Source organism: Colobus angolensis, unplaced genomic scaffold (assembly GCF_000951035.1).
Source record: "Colobus angolensis palliatus isolate OR3802 unplaced genomic scaffold, Cang.pa_1.0 Scaffold337, whole genome shotgun sequence".
Classification (NCBI taxonomy): domain Eukaryota; kingdom Metazoa; phylum Chordata; class Mammalia; order Primates; family Cercopithecidae; genus Colobus; species Colobus angolensis.
Window position 1 is genome coordinate 1,018,589 of NW_012116677.1, and position 20,600 is coordinate 1,039,188.

At 37.7% G+C, this 20,600-nt stretch overlaps 1 protein-coding gene across 1 annotated transcript in view; it reads left to right on the plus strand.

Annotated features, from left to right (window-relative positions):
- ZSWIM6 (zinc finger, SWIM-type containing 6) overlaps nucleotides 1-20,600 on the plus strand; it is a 75,923-nt gene that overhangs the window by 11,556 nt on the left and 43,767 nt on the right. Inside the window, exons 2-3 of the mRNA XM_011952212.1 lie at nucleotides 7,940-8,088; nucleotides 11,739-11,889. Of these exons, the coding sequence (XP_011807602.1) occupies nucleotides 7,940-8,088; nucleotides 11,739-11,889 (300 nt within the window). The remainder of the gene's footprint in view (nucleotides 1-7,939; nucleotides 8,089-11,738; nucleotides 11,890-20,600) is intronic.

A 20,600-nucleotide genomic window follows, 5' to 3' on the forward strand; every position in this document is an offset into this window, starting at 1 on the left:
ATGTATAGTGTTTTTAAAACCTATCCAATTTTAAGGAAAATATACATTGTGTAATTCAAGTCAAGAGTAATTTCTGTATCCTTCTATCACTTTTCACTATTATTGGGGGAACCCGCCCCCAATATTTCAACGTATTTTCTTTCTATTTTCCGTAAGTGTCGGCCGGCTGAGAAATAAAGAGAAAGAGTACAAAGAGAGGAGTTTTACAGGTGGGCCGCCAGGGGTGACGTCACATATTGGTAGAACTGTGATGCCCACCTGAGCCTCAAACCAGAAAGTTTTTTATTAAGGGTTTCAAAAGGGGAGGGGGTGTAAAACAGGGAGTAGGTACAAAGATCACATGCTTTAAAAGGCAAAAAGCAGAACTACTAATAAGGGTCTAACAAAGATCGCATGCTTCTGAGGGAACAGGACAAAGAGAAAAAGCAAAACCACTGGTAAAGGTCCAACAAAGATCACAAGGTAAAGGGCAAAAGCAGAACTACTGATAAGGGTCTATGTTCAGCGGTGCCCGTATTGTCTTGATAAACATCTTAAACAACAGAAAACAGGGTTTGAGAGCAGAGAACTGCTCTGATCACAAATTTACTAGGGTGGTGGAGTTTCTCCCCTCCCTAGTAAACGTGAGGGCACTGCAGGAGACCAGGGCATATCTCAGACCTTATCTCAACCACATAAGACAGACGTTCCCAGACATCTGGGCGGCCATTTATAGACCTTCCCTCAGGAATGTATTCCTTTCCCAGGATATTAATATTAATATTCCTTGCTCAGAAAAGAATTTAGCGATATCTCTCCTACTTGCACGTCCATTTATAGGCTCTCTGCAAGAAAAAAAAAAATGGCTCCTTTTGCCCGACCCTGCAGGCAGTCAGACCTTATGATTGTCTTCCCTTGTTCTCTAAAATTTGCTGTTATTCTCTTCTTTTTCAAGGTGCACTGATTTCATATTGTTCAAACACACGTTTTACAATCAATTTGTACAGTTAACACAGTTATCACAGTGGTCCTGAGGTGACGCATATCCTCAGCTTACGAAGATAACAGGATTAAGAGATTAAAGACCAGGCATAAGAAATTATAAAAGTATTATTTGGGAACTGATAAATGTCCATGAAATCTTCACAATATATGTTCCTCTGCTATGGCTCCAGCCGGTCCCTCCATTTGGGGTCCCTGACTTCCTGCAATACACTATTGGCATGAAAAAAAAGTAAGTGGAGTATATTCTGAAGTTTTTGGGAGTATCTGAATGGTGACCCCTTTGCCAATTCAAGCAGGCGACAGAAGACTGGACCAAATTCAGATCTACTTAAAATATTTGGCTATTTCTGTGGCAAACCAAACCCCCAGGTCTGACATGGGTATGACCCAAGCAGCTGAAATGTCTTCAGTCATGCCACAGCACTCAGCCCCCATCCAAGTAGTTCTGGGGCAGGTCTCTTTGTGGATTTTGGCCCTTGGTGCACATAGAGAACAACTTAAAAAATGACAGAAATTGGGAGAAGTAACCACTGTGAGGCTAGATGTTTTTTGAGATGGAAGATTGTATTGTTTAGCTCAGTTTATCAGAAGGACCAGTGGAAATGGATGGTCAGTAGCTAATTAGAGTTTCCCCATGAAGAGGATAAGGAGGGATGTGTCAGATTTCCAAGGAGGATGTTGGGAAGAATTTAAAAATAAAAGTCAAGATTCAATAGTTGTTTGGAAAATCTCTTTTGAGGCATTTATGTAAAGAACCTATAGGTATTTTGTGCAAGGGTGTGTGTGTGTGTGTGTGTGTGTGTGTGTGTGTGTCTGTAGAATCAAAAAGATGGGATGGATTAGGGTCTCTGAATTTCTGTGGGATAGTTATAGACCTAGTAGTTAACTTCACATCATTGTGTGCCCTTAAAGCTTTCTGTAAAAGAGAGGCATGCTAACAAATGCCTACAAACATACTACTACCCTTCCTTAAATATTTATTTGCTTTAGGGTTGACAGCCCCTGCCTTGATGACCTCGGTACTCACTATTAGCTCTAGGATCCTAGAATATGTTCGTTGGCAGAAAAAAGAACCTGGAGACTGGATTTAGCAGTGTGGCTGTGTATAAGTCATAACCAGTTGGAACCCATTTCTCCTGTAGAATGGGTATCGTGATCTATACTCACCTCCAGGGGACATTGTGAGGAGAAAATGAGATAATGTTTATGAAGATGCTTTATAGTGGTTCTTAACCTTTTAAGTAAGAATTCTTTTTCCAGGGGAGAAAATGTATATGTGCCTTTCTCCGTCCCTCTTTTCCCCCTTCCTCCCAGTACTTGATCTCCTGATAGTGGCTGGGTGTTGGGAAGCAATGGTGAGCAGGGTAGATACAATTCTTGTTCTCATGGAGCTTCACTTCTACATACTTGTCCAGTCCCTACTTGGAATGACTTTCTCTTTCTGGAAGAGTTGGTCTCTCCAATCTTCCTAAGAGGCCACTTATTTCCTTTGTCATCCTTGCTCATTTACTTATGCAGCCTTTAAATGTTGGCCTTCCTTAGGATTTGGTCCTAGATGCTCTTAAACAGTTTACTTCTTCCCATAGTATATCCAGCGTCCTCCTTGAAATCCTCTTCCCTCTTCTCCACTGTCTCAAGGGTGTGTCAGATTCACTGTATCTAAAACTAAGCTCATGACCTAAACGCTGCTCCTCCTGACTCCCAAACCTTGTCCTTCTCTGGTGGTCTGTGTGTCAGTGAGTTTTCCAGTATTCCGTATGGTTGTTTAATCCAGAAACTCATGTCTCTCTCTATCCGCTCATCTCCCATACTTCACATATCCACTTATTCACCAAGTTCTTGTTGCGTTTATGAAATCTTGTCAGCCTCTCCATTTCTGCTGTCATTGCTGTTTTTCAAGCAACTATCATCATCCTGTATGCGCATCATCAGAACAGCAGTATGTATTTTTGCCCCTCAATTCATCCTCCATATTTCAGATAAAGTTATTTTTTTAGATACATAAATATATTCACATGGTTCCAAAATTTTAAATGATGTCTCCTTCCCCCATGTAACTAGGTTACCTGCACTCTTTGAAATGTCCTTCCAAAATATTTTATGCATATATAAGGAGATACTAACATGTAAGCTCTTTTTTAAACCTCATTATTTATTTATATGTATTTTGTTTATTATCATTTTTATTTGTATAAATTTTGAGGTACAAGAGTAATTTTGTTACTTGCATAGATTTCATGGTGGTATGTTGTCTGGGCTTTAGGGCATCCATCACCTGAATAATGTACATTGTACCCATTAAGTAATTTCTCGTCACCAACCCCCCAACTCTTCCAAGTCTTCATTGTCTATCATTCCACACACTCCATGCCCTTCTGTACATAAGCTGCCACTTACCAGTGAGAATATGTGGTATTTGTCTTTCTGTGTCTGATTTGTTTCACTTAATATAATGGCATCCTGTTTCATCCATGGTGTTGCATGGATGTGATTTCATTCTTTTTTTTTTTTTATGGCCAAATAGTATTTCATTGTGTATCTGTACCACATCATTCATTGAGAGGCACTTAGATTGATTCCATATCTTTGCTGTCATGAAAAATGCTGTGATATAACATAGGAGTGCAGGTGTTTTTCATATAATGTTTTCTTTTCCTCTGGGTAGATACCCAGTAGTGGGATTGCTGGATGGAATGGTAGTTCTGTCTTTAGTTATTTGAGAAATCTCCATACTATTTTCCGAAGATGTTATACTAATTTATATTCCCACCAACTGTGTATAAGAGCTCTGTTTTCTCTACATCCTCATCAACATCTGTTATTTTTTGTCTTTTAAATAATAGCAATTCTGACTGGTATAAGATGATATCTCATTGTGGTTTTGACTTGCACTTCTCTCATGGTTAGTGATGGTCTTCTTTTGAAAAATGTCTCTTGTCCTTTGCTCACTTTTTAATGGGATTATTTGTGGGTTTTTGTTGTTGTTGAGTTGTTTGATTTCCTTGTAAATTCTGGATTTTGTTCCTTGTCAGGTGAATAGTTTGCAAATATTTTCTTCCATTCCGCAGGTTGTCTTTTCACTCTGTTATTTCCTTTGCTGTACAAAGGCTTTTTAGTTTCATTAAGTCCCATTTTTCTATTTTTGTTTCTGTGCTTTTGAGGTCTTTGTCATAAATGCTTTGCCTAGACCAGTGTCCAGGAGAATTTTCCCTAGGTTTTCTTCTAGTATTTTTATAGTTACAGGTCTTACATTTTATGATGAGACATAGGAGTCCAGCTTTGGTCTTCTGCATGTGGCTATGTAATTTTTTGAAATTTATTTCCAAAAAGGACACCATTTATTGAAAAGGATGTCCTTTCCCTAGTGTATATTCTTGCGAATTTTGTGGAAGATCAGTTGGTTGTAAATGTGTGGCTTTATTTCTGAGTTCTCTGTTATGTTTCATTGGTCTATGTGTCTATTTTTATACTAGCACCAGGCTGTTTTGGTTACTATAGACTTGTAATATAATTTGCAGCCAGGTAATATGATGCTTCAGCTTTGGTTTTTTTATTTATTTGGATTGCTTTGGCTATTTGGGCTCTTTCTTTCGTTCCATATGAATTTTAGGATTGTTTGTTCTAATTCTGTGGAAAATGTCAATATTTGGATAAGGATTGCTTTGAATCTGTAGATGGCTTTGGGCAATAGGATCATCTTACCTATATTAATTTTCTGATCCATGAGTATGGGATATTTTTCCATTTGTGTCATCTTTAATTTCATTCATCACTGTTTTATAGTTTTTTTGTAGAAATATTTTACCTCCTTGGTTAAATATATTCTTAAGTATTTTATTTTTTTTGTTGTTGTAAGTAGGATTTGGTTCTTAGGTAGATTGTTATTGGCATATAGAAACACACTTTTTGTAGGTTGATTTTGCATCCTGCAACTTTACTGAATTCGTTTATCAAATTGAATCACTTTTTGGTGGAGTCTTCAGGTTTTTCTAGATGGAAGATTGTATAATCCGTGAACAGGGATAATTTGACGATGACTTTTCCAATTTGGATGCCTTTTATTTGCTTCTTGTGACTGATTACTCTGACTAGGACTTCAAGCATTATGTTGAATATGAGTGGGAAAATGGGCATTCTTGTCTTGTTCCAGTACTTAGAATGCTTTCAACCTTTCCCCATTCAGTATGATGTTGACTGTGGGTATTTCGTATATGGCCTTTATTATTTTGGGATATGTTCCTTTTATGCCTAGTTTGCTGAGGATTTTTTTTATCATGACGAGATGCTGCATTTTACAAATGCTTTTTCTGTGTCTATTGAGATAATCATATGTTTTTTGTTCTTTATTCTGGTATCACATTTCTTGATTTGCATGTTGAACAGTCCTTGCATCCCTGGTGTAAAATCCATTTGATCATGGTGTATAATCTTTCTGACATACTGTTGGATTGGATTTGCTAGTATTTAAAGAGTTTTATGTCTATATTCATCACGGATATTGGTCTCTAGTTTTCTTTTTGGGTTGTGTCCTTATCTAGTTTTGGTACCATACTGACATTAGCCTTGTATAATGAGTTAGGGAGGATTCTGTCTTCCGATTTTTTGGAACAGTTTCAAGACAGTTCGTATTAGTTCTTCCTACATTTGGTAGAATTAGGCTGTAAATCCATCTGATCCTGGGCTTTTCTTTGCTGAGAGATTCTTTATTACTGATTCAGTCTTGCTACTCATTACTGGTCTGCTCAGGCTTTTCTGTTTCTTCTAGGTTTTCTGGTTTTGGGGCATATGGTTATTCATAATAGGTCTCTGATCATCTTTATTTCTGTGGTATCAATTTTAATGTCTCTGTTTTCATTTCTGATTTTATTTATTTGGATCTCCTCCTTTTCTTGGTTAGTCTATCTAGTATAAACATCATTAATTGCCTGAAAAGTGGTATACTGTGTGTATTTTTATTCTCCTTGATTTTTTTTCAATCAACAGATATATTTCCATTGTAATGCATAGAGAAGCTCCACATTCGTTTTTATGGCTGTATAATATTTCTTGGTAGGAATGTTGAAATTGATGCATATCAGGACAAAACATCTTTTATTATTTAGAGTTTTTCTTTCTTCCACTTTGATAACTTGTCATGAATTTCCATTCATTACTCTCAGGGAAAAAAACTAAGCTCCTCACCAACCAAGGCACTCAGTTGACCCTGCTTCTTTTCTCGAGGATTATCTTGTATTACTCTTCCTCTCATCTTCTATCCTTGGGTTGCATAGACTGCCTTTTATTTCTTCCATGCACCATGTTTTTTCCTGCCTAAGGGCTATGCTCAAGTTCTTCTTACATGCAGACCCTTCCCTCCTTTCCTGACCTTTAGTTCGTTTTTAATTAGCTTTTAATCCACTTAAGGCAAGTCTCAGCTCAGTGCCATTTCATCAAGGTATGCTTACCCTAGCAATCCAAAGCCAGAATTATCTAATGATAGTCTTCCATCATTCACCCTGCCCTGTTCCTCTGAGCAGTTATTACCATTTATTATACATTTGTATATATGATTATTAGATTGATATTTATCTCAAAAACTTAAAAGAGTGTTTTTCAAATAGTGGGTAGCCACCCCGTTATAGGTTGTAAAATCAGTTTTCAAAATTGTGACAAGCCATCTTTAAAAAATGAAATAGAGTAGAAAATATTGAGCCTCTGCTTATAGTAAGGACGCTTTCTTTCATCAAATTTTTGCAGATTAATCATGTAAACACACAGACACATAAACATATTAGGCATGATGTAAAATATATTTCTTATTGTGGGGTCTTGTTCAGCAAAATTTGAAAGCCTCTGAACTAGGTTATAGATTCAGTGAGGACAGGATTCTGTCTATTTTGTACACTATTCTATCCCCAAGTCTAGCAGAGAGGCTGGCACTGAGTCAGGCACTCAGTGAATGTGTTGACTGGCTGAATGAATGAATGAACATACACTTTTGCAGGCAGGCTCAGGGACCCACTGCCTTCCTCTACTAGGGACTAGTAGACCCTGGTTCTAAGCAGATGCTAGTGATTATTTCTTTGGTTAATTGAGTCTGCTTTAGATCATTAGAAGACAAGAAAAGTAATACAAAACCACACCTACAGATGTATTTTTTTTAAGGGTTGATAAGCAGATGAAACACTGAGGATGAATGATTTTTAGATCTAAATTTTTTAATATTACTTACGAAACTTAGACCTTAAAATACCATTTTATTTTATTGGCAAATAATGAAACAATCTACCTGCCTAAATATCTGGGTAGTTTTTTAATTTCTAAGGTAGTCTTTACACACAGGGCTTATTACATAGCTGTTATCTTTGTGTGTACTTCAGCAATAAAATATTTATGCAGTTTGGCAAGGTGATACTACAACCTGGTTTAATACAACAGCTGCACTGCCTGTTCCCCTGTGGCTTGATTTCCCTTTTTAATCTTCGGTTTTCTGCAACTAAAGACTTATGTCAGCATGTAGTTTATACAGCAGCAGATAATGGTGAAAACTTATTGAATTAACATAGTAAAGAGAGAAATACTCTGCTAAGTTTACTTGTCTCATATTTTTCTAAAGTCTTTGAAAAACATTTTTTCCAGCGTGGCGTACACAGCTTTATAAACATCATGTATTTACAATGAAACACTTTTGTGAATTTGATTTTTTAGAGAACCTATAAACTCATCTCCAAAGATAATAGTCTCTGAACCTAAAAAATAGAAATATCTCAGTTCTAAAGTAATCTGCATTTGGCTTAGCACAAATCAGGGAAGTTCTGGAAATGAGAGTGATCCTTTTATTTACTTTGTCATAAGTTTGTATGTATAATTGAAATTGAGATTGAATTAAAAAGTAGGCAAAAAGAGTCTTAATTAATCCTTTTAGCACAGAGTTTTTACCTAGCCTGTGTGTTATTATTTTTCTTTCTATTTCTAGGTGCTCCCGATCCAACAGCAGGTGCTAGTATAGATGATGAAAACTGCTGGCACTTAGATGAAGAGCAGGTTCAAGAACAGGTTAAACTGTTCCTTTCCCAGGGCGGGTACCACGGATCAGGGAAGCAGCTTAATTTGCTCTTTGCAAAGGTATGATTGTCTATTTCTAAAGAAATATTCTAAATATATACATATATAGGGACTATCTAAATATGATCATGTCTACAATAGGATAAAGTCTCTTTTAAAAATTAAAGAACAGGGTCTAAGTTAGTTGACCAATAGAAACTTTTGTATTGTAATGCAAGCTTTTTTTTCCTTAGGTGATCTTAGACAAGATGTGGGACATTTTTGTCTCTCTCAGTTCCTATCAATAAAATGGTGATAATTTATACAGTTTTGAAAAACCTCTTACAATAATAAAAGCAAAATAATTAACAATGTTATTCAAAATGCCATTTTTTCAAGTTTTTCCCTTTCTAGTTGATTTTCCCAAGTTAACATAGTTTTACAATCCCTAAAATGTGCTTTAATTATTTAGTTTAATAATGTCAGTATCTATAAGTTAATTTCAAGAGCTTGAGTTTTAAGAGTCAGATAGATCTCAGTTTAAATCCAAGTTCTAGATCTTTCTAAATATATAAACCTTGGCAAATTATTTGTTAATTTTCTTATCTAGAAAATTAGTTAATAATAACATATCTCGTAAAATCGTTGTGATAATGGTGTTAAATGATGCTGTCTACTGTTCATCTGCATCATTAAAAATTGATGTCTCAAGAAGTTAAATTATCTTGGTCATGAGTTCCTTGTGAGCAGAAGCTGAGTGTTTTGCTTTATACAGAAGTTTCAGTATCATACACAGATTTGTAAATATGGAATAAAATGCTTTTTGAATAATATTAAATCAGTATATTTTCATTGGGGGGTATAGTCATCATTATGATTAATGTATTAAAGTTGGTTTTAAGGAAACAGATAACTGTTCATTGATGCTTTTGTTGAATATCTTCTCTAATACTTGTTATAATTAAAAGGTTTTGTTTTTTTTCTAGTTCAAAAGAATTAGAGTAAACCCTGTTACTGGGTATGGCCAGGAATAATGTATTCTGCTTAATCAATACCATGCTTATAACGATTTATCCTGTATACCATATGTAGATTGACAATTTCCCCAGAATTAGATTACAATAAAATACATTTAACTCTAATACTACTTTACACATGATTTAAGCATTCTTTGGTGATTCACAGGCACTTCAAACTCATGTCATGCCTCCGTGTCAACAGTCTGAAAATTAATTACCAGTAGGCTATAGATGTACATGAGTGCTGGTTAAATAGAGAGTTCTGTTTTATATGCTTAAGAGTAAAGTGTTTATTTTCATTGCTGTTGCTGCATAATAGGTTAGAAATCTACCAGAAAAAATAAACATTAAATCAAATCCACAATACTAATAATGTAAAAGGTTTAGTATATTTAGACACACAGGAAGTATTTCATATATTCTTCTGTTAGAAACAGTTTGAAAGATGTGTTATTAGACTGGTCTGCAGTTGTTCTTTTTATCCCTGTATATTATATACACATTATGTATGCCACATGAAGTAATAGCATGAAGTAATAGCAACCTCTAATTTTGGAATTAGCATAACTTGAAGTTAAGACAGATACAGGTTCTGATCCAAGCTGTTCCCCTTGTCCATTGGGCAAGTTATTTTACTTCTCTGAGGCTTGGTCTTATAATTAATAAAATGGGGATTATAATCTGGCCTATTTTACATGGTTGTTGTGAAAATTAAACAGTAAGTATAAATGTAAAACTCTTTAACATTGTATCCAATAAATGGCAACTCCTTTTCTTCCTCCATCTTCACCTGTTAATGAGTTTTTAGTACTTTGATATTAGGAACAAACTCCTTTATAGGAGTACTGAAGTAACACTCCTGGAAGCACAACCTTTGTGATTCAGGGTAGAAGTGCTTTTGAGTTCTTTATAAAGCTCAAATTCTAAAGCAGGTGAGGAAGTTCCATTTCTTGAGGGTATAGACCTCAGGCAGGATCTGTTTTAGATTTGGGCTGCTTTATTGAGGATCTACTATTTTCTCCTTTCCTTGCCTTTCACATAGAGAGAGTCCTGAAAGAAGGATCAACCACCCCACCTTTTCTACTGCTCATGACCTTGCTCCAGTCATTTCTTACAGGGAAATTACAGCTGAGATTCTTATTTATTGAATACTTAGCAGTATACATTTTTGGAGTGGATGGATTCATTTAGGGCTTTCTGCAGAGAGGTTTACCCTTGTGTTTCTTTTTTCTTTTCTTTTATTTGGGAAATGTAGCACAAGAGTATTGGACAAAGCTTAGAGTTCCAACTTGAGAGACAAAGTTAACTTATTAGATCTGTGGTTATTATTCTGCTTCGTGGATCACCCATATAGAGCAAGAGAGTTCTTGAACTTAACAGCTCTGTCCATTTTCTTTTACCATTGCAATAGAAGTATGCTGCTGCTCTTTATTTAAAAAAAACTTAAGTGAGAGAGAACCTTTATGCAATTACTAATTTATCTCAAAAATTGAAGGACTTGCACAACTGTGAATATACTAAAAACCTTTGAATTGTACAGTTTAAATTGGTGAATTGTATGGTATATGAATTATGTCTCAACAAAGCTGTTCCTAAAAAAACTAAAGGCCAAGTGTTATTATTATACACATTATCAGATCTACTTAGAATATTTCTTGAGTTCTCAGTGGACTCTGCATTAGGCTCTGCTTCTCTGATGGTAAGTATAATCAGTTGGAGAGTCAGGAAGGTGCCATGCTATTTGTCATGTTTGTTTTGGTATTGTATTTCTTTAGGCTAGCAAAGTTATGGCATCTTACTAAAATTATGGCATCTCATTTTATGCAAGGAAACAACAGCACCTTGCTTAAACCTGTTTTGGTAAACTAGGTAGGTTCAGATACCTGTTCCCAGTGCCAGATTTTACTTCTGTGGTTTGTCAAAACATGAATGCCTACTTTGTTGGAGTGTAATCTTGAATCACAAAGTGTACTTGGTTTAGATAAGAGAGATAATTTGAAGGAGAACTGGTAAAGAAAGTTTCGGAAGGGCATGGTGGCTCAAGCCTGTAATCCCAGCACTTTGGGAGGCCGAGACGGGCGGATCACGAGGTCAGGAGATCGAGACCATCCTGGCAAACGCAGTGAAACCCCGTCTCTACTAAAAAATACAAAAAAGACTAGCTGGGCGAGGTGGAGGGCGCCTGTAGTCCCAGCTACTCGGGAGGCTGAGGCAGGAGAATGGCGTGAACCCGGGAGGCGGAGCTTGCAGTGAGCTGAGATCCCGGCCACTGCACTCCAGCCTGGGCGACAGAGCGAGACTCCGTCTCAAAAAAAAAAAAAAAAAAAGAAAAAGAAAAAAAAAGAAAGTTTCTACTGGACACAGGAAACACGATTTACTCACCTTAATCAGTGTGTAAGACCCAACCAGAACATTTTTGGAATTGAGAGCATTTTTTCTTCATACGGATTCTAAAGTGTAATTCAAAATAATTACTAGTCATTTCTTTGATTAAATTGCTATTTAGGGTAGGGAATGGTTTTAAATTATATATTTTGTTTGCTTAAGAGGGCTGGTGTGAAGGCTTGACCCCTCCCGCCCATCCCCCGCCCCCCACACACACAGAGAGAGAGAGAAACAGAGAAAAGAGGTGGTTTGTCTCTTGTGTTGCTGTGGGGTTTTGTTGTGTTTTTGTTTTGAACAATTTTCTAAAGGTCTGTTTTTCCCCACTAGGTGCGGGAGATGTTAAAGATGAGGGACTCCAATGGGGCCCGCATGTTGACCTTGATAACAGAGCAATTCATGGCTGACCCTCGCCTGTCACTTTGGCGGCAACAAGGCACTGCAATGACTGACAAATACAGGCAGCTCTGGGATGAGCTGGGTAAGCATGTTTCCCGACAAATTACCATTGATTTGCATATGGATAAATACCATAGTCAGATGTTTCAAGAACATGGTCGTAGTATTACTGAAGAGAGAGCTGCTCATACATGAAACATGTTGCCAACATATAGGTTAGAAGCATAGGAGGATTAGAACTTGGGCTGGCGTTTACAGAAAACAACCTTGGCAGAGTTTTGGGGGAATTGCCTGATCTCGAGGAAAGTTAAGTGCAGGAATCTCCCTTTAAGTATTTGGGGGAAAAAAAAAAAGCTGTATTATTTTAAAATAGCAGTTTTATATGGTAGAGCTGGCTACTTATTTCTAGATTAATATTGTAATCAATTCAGCTAAAATTTAGTCTTCCCCCTTCTCCCCACAGTGGAATTGTTGAAATTAGTTTGGATATTCATTTTATTTTTGGCTGCTATAGATTTAAATGAACTGTTGATCCTCAGAATGGAAAAATACAGCAAATTCTAATATTTATTGCTTCCTAAATTCCTGGTGGTTAAAGATACAAATATAGCAAGTGTTCAAAAAAATGAGAAATCCACTAGTCATGTTCATTAAAAGAATACTGGGAATTTTGTTTGGATGAGTCTTGGTACCCAATGTTCACCGCTAGGGAAATAATGAATGATGTGTTCATTATCTTGTCCTTTTATTAAGAAATCTGTAAGTTACACCTGAAATTTTGACAAATAGATCAGTGCCTGTATTAATTTTATGAGAAGTAATGTTGTCTATATTTACTAAAAGATCCTAGTCTCAGTGAAATTTTTCTTGGCTGATGATGGACCACATCATGCTGATTGATCCCAGGTGTAGTCTAAACCAAAAGATGCCGTTGTCTGTGAAGATACCAAATGATCATAATTGGAAGGGGTATTTGAGATTAGCTGTTTTACAGATAAGGAAACAAGTCCAGAGAGGTTAGGAGACTTCAAACATGACACTGTATAATCTAGGGTTATGCAGCAAGTTGGTAAAGGATTTGACATCAGTATTTCCTTTTTCCTATTAATAGGATATACGTTCAGAAGTTGGCTGTGGACAAGTTCACTACTTGTGAACTATTAGATATTTGTTGACTTTTTCCCTGGCAATTTTCTTAAGTATCTTATAATAACAATCTTGCTGCTTTCTTTGAGTCTCCTGAAATAATAGTAATGCCCTTTCCCCCAGTCAAAATGTAAATCAATCTAACTACAATAGATAGTTTCAATGTATTAAAATGATGTTTGGGGACACAGTGTGGTGGTTAGAGAACACAAGTATAATGCATGGTTTAAATAAATATTTTCATAAAATCCTGAATGTTTTACTTTTCAAGTAAATCTTTTTCAATTTTGTAACTCTGTAGTACAGACTAGATTGGTTAGATGGTTTATAAAGTAAACAGGATTAGCATTAAGAAAACTATAATGAAGGGGATCATTTAAGGAAAAATTATTGAATTAATATTAAATGAATGCAATTTTACAGAGCTTTGGTACTTAGAGAAACTTAGAATTACAAATGACTGGTTAGGAAGAAAATAGCAACTAAATTTTTTGGTTACCAAAAAAGGTACTGGTGGTACAGTCAAATAAAATTTGCAGTGTTCACATTTAATTCATGGTCAAATTTCACTTTTCCAAGTGGGTTTTGAAAATTATGTACCTTAACCCTCAATCAGAAGTATAAATTTTTATTAGGTGGAAGTTTCCACCAGCTGATTCTAGTTATGCCCTCTTATGGACTACTTTCTAATTAAGGACCAGGCTTTATACAAATTCTTTTATTTCAGTCCAGCATAAAGACCACAACCTCTTGTCCTGTGTGCCCCCCACCCACCGCCCAATCATTACTAGACTGCTAGAAATTCTCCTATGTACTCTGATGGCAAGCAGAGGTCACTTGCCCTTTTAATGGGGTCTAAATTCTGTGAAGAATCTCACGTAGAAGTAACAGTAAGTATCACATCTTAATATTCATTCACCAAAAAATTAACTAAAAGTTGCTTCTGGACTACAAAAGGAAAGGCTTTTGCTTCTTAATAAAATGGGGCAATTTGACTTTGTGCCCCTACACAGGGCTCACATTGCTTCAAGGCTCTGCTTTGGAATTAAATGCTGAGCGCTGCCAGATGCCAGACATTGAGAAGAGGCTGAGTTTTGTCGGCAAATGGGATCTGCAAGTTAATTGGTGTTTTCTGCAGGCTTCTGGCTGTGAAATGAAATTGGAAGCCCTTTAGCCACATGGATAATACAGGACCTGAATACAAATGTCACATGTCACCATCAGGACCCACTGTGAGACAATAGTGTTCCCACTCCAACACTGCGCCATTACAGATCATTTAAATATGGGGATTACATTTAAACTAAAAGCCCCATTTGCCTTTTACTGCAATTTAAATGTCCTCTTAGCAAAAGCTAAGTGACAAATTAAATGAAAAAAATGCCCACATTTTTAAAGCTGTAATGCAAAACAACCTTTTATTGCTTCTCATGTGCCACGAATGAATCATTATACTTGTCAACCCTAAACCAAGCCATAATTGGAGCAGCTACTGTTATCAAAGTGGGGCCGCTCTATGACAGCTTAATAAAGCTGAAACTGTTAAATTAAATCTCAGATGCTTAACTCCTTAGCAGTGGTAGATTCATTGGGTCCATTTCTGGCAGTGGCCAGTACACCAGGAAAAAAAAAAAGATTCCTGGCATGAAAGCCTTAATCTGATGCAAGTGTACAAGTGAGAGTATGCTAGCCAAGTAACTCTGCTTCTTGGCAGATGAATTTGGAGCCATCAGATTGTCAGCCAGAAGATTACAAAATCTTTTTCATACAGCCCAGTGTCCCCCTCCCCAAATTTAAAATTTCCTGCTTACGTGTGATTTATGAAAATTTAAGTGTTGATGTTTCAAAATTAATTGTAAAAGTAACATTTATTTTAACTTTTTCTTTCTTTCAAGTGAATATATGAAAACTTATTTGTGGTAGCCACAGGCCCAATTTCTTCCCCCCATGCTCCAGCTAACAAAGGGACTGATTATTCTGTTTTTCTTTTCTAATATAAATGCCTATGACATTCATTTGGTATGAGTTAACTTTTGTGATTTACTCCCTGATTTTCATAATGTAGTATGAAATAGGTACAGATGCATACTCTTAAGATCCTGTTTATTGCATCTCATTTGCAGATACATTTATCTTGTACATGAGTCAGTTTTTCAAATATTAATTTTACTTTCTCTGCGTGATGTTCATTTTCCCAGACATACGCCAGTGTTCTCAAGATGAGTAATGTTGTATCATAATCAGCTATAAGAAAAGGTATATATTAAAATAGAAAGCCCCATTGCAATGGTAGAGGTTGTACGTTTGATAGAAGCTACATATTTAGTAGAATCTATAGAACACACACCTCTTGAATTACATTCTTTATTCTGTGACATGCAAATTTTCTGGAAAGCAGATCACAGAAATAACCTTTGGATTTCAAAGTACAACCCAGTGCTGATTGAGGGTGAGCACACCTACTGTTAGCTGTAATGGCTGTCTGTTCAGCACACTTAATTACTGCGGGGGTCTAGGGATGAGGGGATATACTGTAACCTCTCATCTGTGTTGATGGCTCTCTTTTCTTAAATGTATTCCTAGACTGCAATTTTACTTTGCTTTATAAAACTATAGGTTGTGGCTCCAGTCTATTAAAACCTAATTAAAATGAATGTCATTAGAGGAAACAGTTAAATAGCACTTAATTACAGTTTTATCACAGGGAAATATTCTTAAATTTTTATTTTCAATTGTTACATAATATGTTTTTCCCCAAGTTTTAAACACTGAACTTTCTCTCAGAGCTGAGTCACGCGCTTTGCTTTCTAGCATATAAATCCTGTTAGGGAGAGGATGGGCTGCCATTGCAAGAGCCTTGCTGTGCTGAGCTTTGCTCATTCAGTTCACAAGAACAAGGTGGCATCTCTCAAGAGTTCTTTTCACAGCTTCTCATCTGGAGACCTAATTCTGTGTGAGCAGAAATAGCCATAGTTAGAAATAGCCATAGTTAGACTTTTTTCTAATTTGAGTTTTATTGTATGATTAGTTTGATCACTTGTTATTAAGCAACAGCTATAATGTTCCTTGGTAGGGTGCTAGATAGATTGAGTAGTATACAGATTCAGGACACTTAGAATTAGAGTAAATCGAACTGTGTTCGGCAGCCTACCCTTTGAGACTGTATTTTTTGAATTAACCTGCTCCGCGGACCCAAATGCTGTTCCATCTTCCATCCCAGACTCAAATAGTGATTTTTCTGTAACCACCTACATTATTCTTGAATAAGGAGAAAAACATGCTTAAGTCACACATTCAAAATGATACTTTTAAGTAATTTAGGACAGTCTCTGTGTACCAGAAATAAGATTCCAAAGACTCTGCTTTACTCTGCTTCATAGGTAATTGTGGAGAAATTTCTGGGGAATGTTGTCTTACATCTTTGAAAGCAGGAGGCTTAATAACTGCCCCCACCAACCACCCCCATCCCTGTTTTGAGCTTCTTACTTCAGTTGAGTTATTCAAACTAACTCAAGCTTGCCACGTTTTAAAGTTGATGGTGGTGAATTAATGGCTAAGGAGCAACTGCTTCTTTTTGAGAACTTCAAAGCTTACCAAAATGGTTCCCCATATGCGTAGTTCCCTCTTTGCTAGTACCACGAAGAAAACAGCAATTGCCAGAGCTCCCTTGCAGCAAAAAGATGTCAGTACACACTTGGTGACTTTCAAGTAGCTGGAAGTACAGAATATAATTCTAATGAACCACGTATCAGGATTGCTTGTCATCTACCTGTTTGTCTTCCCTGGGCATAAGGAGAGTACGGCTTTCCCACGACATACCACTGTCAGTGCTATATTGTTAACCTTCTTTCCAGAGGTCTTCCTGTGGTCTCTCTATCAGTGTGTACGAAGCACTTGCTATGTCTAGAGGAATAGATGTATTAGTTATTTGATTTTGGGGTAGTGATAGTACCAGTCGTCAGGAGGGGGTAGAAGATGTAAACATTAGGAGATGTGATAAGAACAGCCAAGAATGGATGAAGGAGAACTTTTATAGAGTAATTTCATTACAAATTAGTACAAAGGTTTGTAGAAACCAAATTTAATATGGTTTTATAAGATGTTTATGGAGGTGTGTTGCAGGGAAGAGTAGTGTGAATACTCCAGAAAAAAGAAACAGCCTGAACAAAGACAGCAGTGGGCTCTGTGGAAGAGAGTAGAGAGCCTTCAAATTCGTTATCAAAAATGTTAAGATTTTCTATCCAACCTTGCTGTTCTGTGTTGTTACTTAAAAGCGAAGAGGGAAATGGTAGATAGGTATCATAAAACCTGGATTTTTGCTTTGTTTCTCATTTTGGTCTAGCTGCTAATGATAACATAGTTGCCAATACTTATTTATCAGGAACTGTGCTAAGCACTTAATGCATGTGTTGTTTTATTTAATCCCTGAAACAATCCTGTGAAATAGGTCCAATTATTTGCCCTAATTTTACAGCCAATAATACTGAGGTTTAAGGAGGCTTGATAACTTGCCCGAGGTCACAGTAGCAAAGCAGGAATTTAATCCCAGTGACTTCAGAAACATAACCACCAGACTAGACAATGTCCTTAGTTGATGATGATGATGATGATGATGAAGAGACAGAGTCTCGCTCTGTCGCCTAGGCTGGAGTGCAGTGGTGCGATCACGGCTTACCGCAATCTCTGCCTCCCAATTTCCAGCAATTCTCCTGCCTTACCCTCCTGGGTAGCTGGGACTACAGGCGCACATCACCATGCCTGGCTAGTTTTTTGTATTTTTAGTAGTAGAGATGGGATATCACTATGTTAACCAGGCTGGCCTCGAACTCCTGACCTCGTGATATGCCTGCCTCAGCCTTCCAAAGTGCTGGGATTACATGTGTGAGCTCCTGCACCTGGCCAGCTTATTTTTAAACACTATTATATGCCTCTCTTCCAGGTAGTCTCTCTAACTCAGAGCAGAGCAGGGGCAAAGTGAAGCTCACCTAGTGGGGAATAAACCCTGTAAGAGCTGCCTGGCCTGGTCTGCCTACCCATGGTACTGCAATCCTGACTGCCATAGTCAGCTGAGCTTACCTAGTCTAGTCGCCCATTTGTACCCGTGTTTACAGGGACCCTCTAACTTCAGGTTCTTTGAGAAAACAAGCACATGGATGCCATAGCCAAATACATGCCATTGATTGAGAACTGTATTAAATAATAAACTTCAGCTTATCATAAATACAGATACTGCATGCTGTAGTATGGGGTACTACTGTATGATGGAATACAGTAAAATTTGTATCCCATTTTTGAGTCCCCTTTGGTAAGGAGCTGGTGAAGACCCTTAGCTCATTGTCTTTGCCCTGGCCTGAACTAGGCCCTGATAATGACCATAGAGTTGCCAACACCAGTTTATCTCATATGCCCTGTAGGCTCTGCAGACCCCTTCTTGACATAAGCTGTCCTGCTAGGATGGGGTTGTATACTCTGGTCTCAGTTTCTGCTTCTCTCTGTGCCGTTGAGAGATTCCTCTAAATACAGAGGCTTGGTCAATTGTATTGCTGAGAAGGCTTTGCTTCCCTCCAGCACTGTTCTCAGAAGGCTCATCTGCTTCTAGGTCCTCATTACTGGGGCCTGTTTTCTTTCCCTGTGCTTTCCTACTGCTTTCTGTCTCTTAAAACTCAGAACTCTATTCTTGGGTCATACACTTCGGAGTTCTGGCCTGCTGTGGGGGTGGAAAAGAGGAGTTTATTTTCTGCTTCTTTAAGTAAACAGAGTAATCTCTTGTTTGGGTCAGAAGTAAACCAAAAGAGAGAATGTATGGGCAAACCTAGGATAAATACTTGCTGTGTACTGCTATCAACTATCCTCTAGACCGTGGCTGCTAGGGTTTAATTATCCATTCAGTTCCCTGGATAGGGAATAGTGGAAGTAAAGAGAACAACTTTAAAATACGAATTAAAAAAATAGATTCTCAGGATTAAAAGAGACTTTACAGGTCACTTGATCCTATTGTCTAACCAATTGGAAATTCTTAGTAGTATCCTTTGTCTAAACTGTTTCTGTATAGAATTAGATAATTTGTAACAACACTTGAGATTGACCTCCTTGTGTGTTTTTATGAAACCTTATGCTAAACATAGAGCATGGAGATTTTGGTGAGGTGTTAAGACGCGCTTTTTGGCTCATTGTAATACACTTGAGTGTTACTGTCCTACATATGTTGTGTGTTAGTAGCTTTGTTTGTATCAAGAATGGGTTCCAGTTACTTTCTTTTATGTCATCTTTCTACTTACAGCATTAGTCCATTGGCAGTTAGATACTCTTCTCACATTAGTGGTTAATAGGAATGTCATAGCATTGGTATAAGGTGTCCTCTTCTTCCTCACAATTCTTAGAAAAGTTCTCTCCCTACTTTTCCTCTTTCCTAAGAGATAGTACTGACTGCACTTGCCTTCAAGAAACATCCACCAATGGGAATCTGACTAGGGAAGTCTTCTTACTAGGCTGTGGATCTAGAGAGTACTATCATGGTAGGGTGGAGGGGGAGAGCGAGAGTGAAAATGAAACAAGACAAGCTGGGGCAGAAAATTTCCTTTCACCTTTTCTTACCGTGAAGTGGCAGCGTACAAAAATTAACGAGGTCTGAGAAGCTTCATTTTAAGCCATCTGGGATTCCCAGGGGCTTCACAGAGAATCAGGGATGCCAGGAGCAGGAAGGAAAGAAGTGGAAGCAAAGGAAAGGCTGAAGCAGCTCCTTAGGCAGCTCTGTATATGTGCCAATATCAAGCAAGGTGCTTTGTAAATGCTCTCATAGTTAATTTAAGCTTCGTTAGGCTCATGATGGGGAGGAAAACCCAAGGAAGTTAGAAATGGTTGTCCTTAGAGGGGTGTTTGGGGTCAGGCGGAAGAGAGTGCTGAAGGCACGAGGCAGATCCTTCTCAATCAGAGCAGTGTGACTTTACCACATTACTACTAGAGTTGTCATCAAGATTGTTCTGGAGGAAAGGATTCCGATACTATATGCATGCTTGATAATCACTATCTTCAATAGGCTTTTAATAGGTACTCTTATTAGACATGTACTAAAGCAGGGGTTCCCCCATCCCCGGACTGTGGACCAGTATCCGTCCTTGACCTGTTAGGAACTGAGGGCACACAGCAGGAGGTGAGCAGTAGGCAAGTGAGCATTATCACCTGAGTGCCACCTCCTGTCAGATCAGCAGTGGCATTAGATTCTCATAGGAGCACGCACCCCTATTGTGAACTGCACATGTGAGGGATTGAGATTGTATGTTCCTTATGAGAATCTAATGCCTAATAATCTGAGGTGGAATAGTTTAATCCCAAAAGCATGCCCCGGCAGCCACCCCCTCAACCCACCACCTCTGTCCCCAGTCCTCATATGTGGAAAATTTGTCTTCCACAAAGCCGGTCCCTGGTGCCAAAAAGGTTGGGGACTGCTGTACTAAAGGACGACTTTTTAAAAAATTTTTATTATTTTTATTATTTTTTGAGATGGAGTCTCACTCTGTCGCCCAGGCTGGAGTACAGTGGCGCAATCTCAGCTCATTGCAAACTCCACCTCCCGGGTTCACGTCATTCTCCTGCCTCAGCCTCCCAAGTAGCTGGGACTACCAGTAGCTGCCCACCATCATGCCCGAC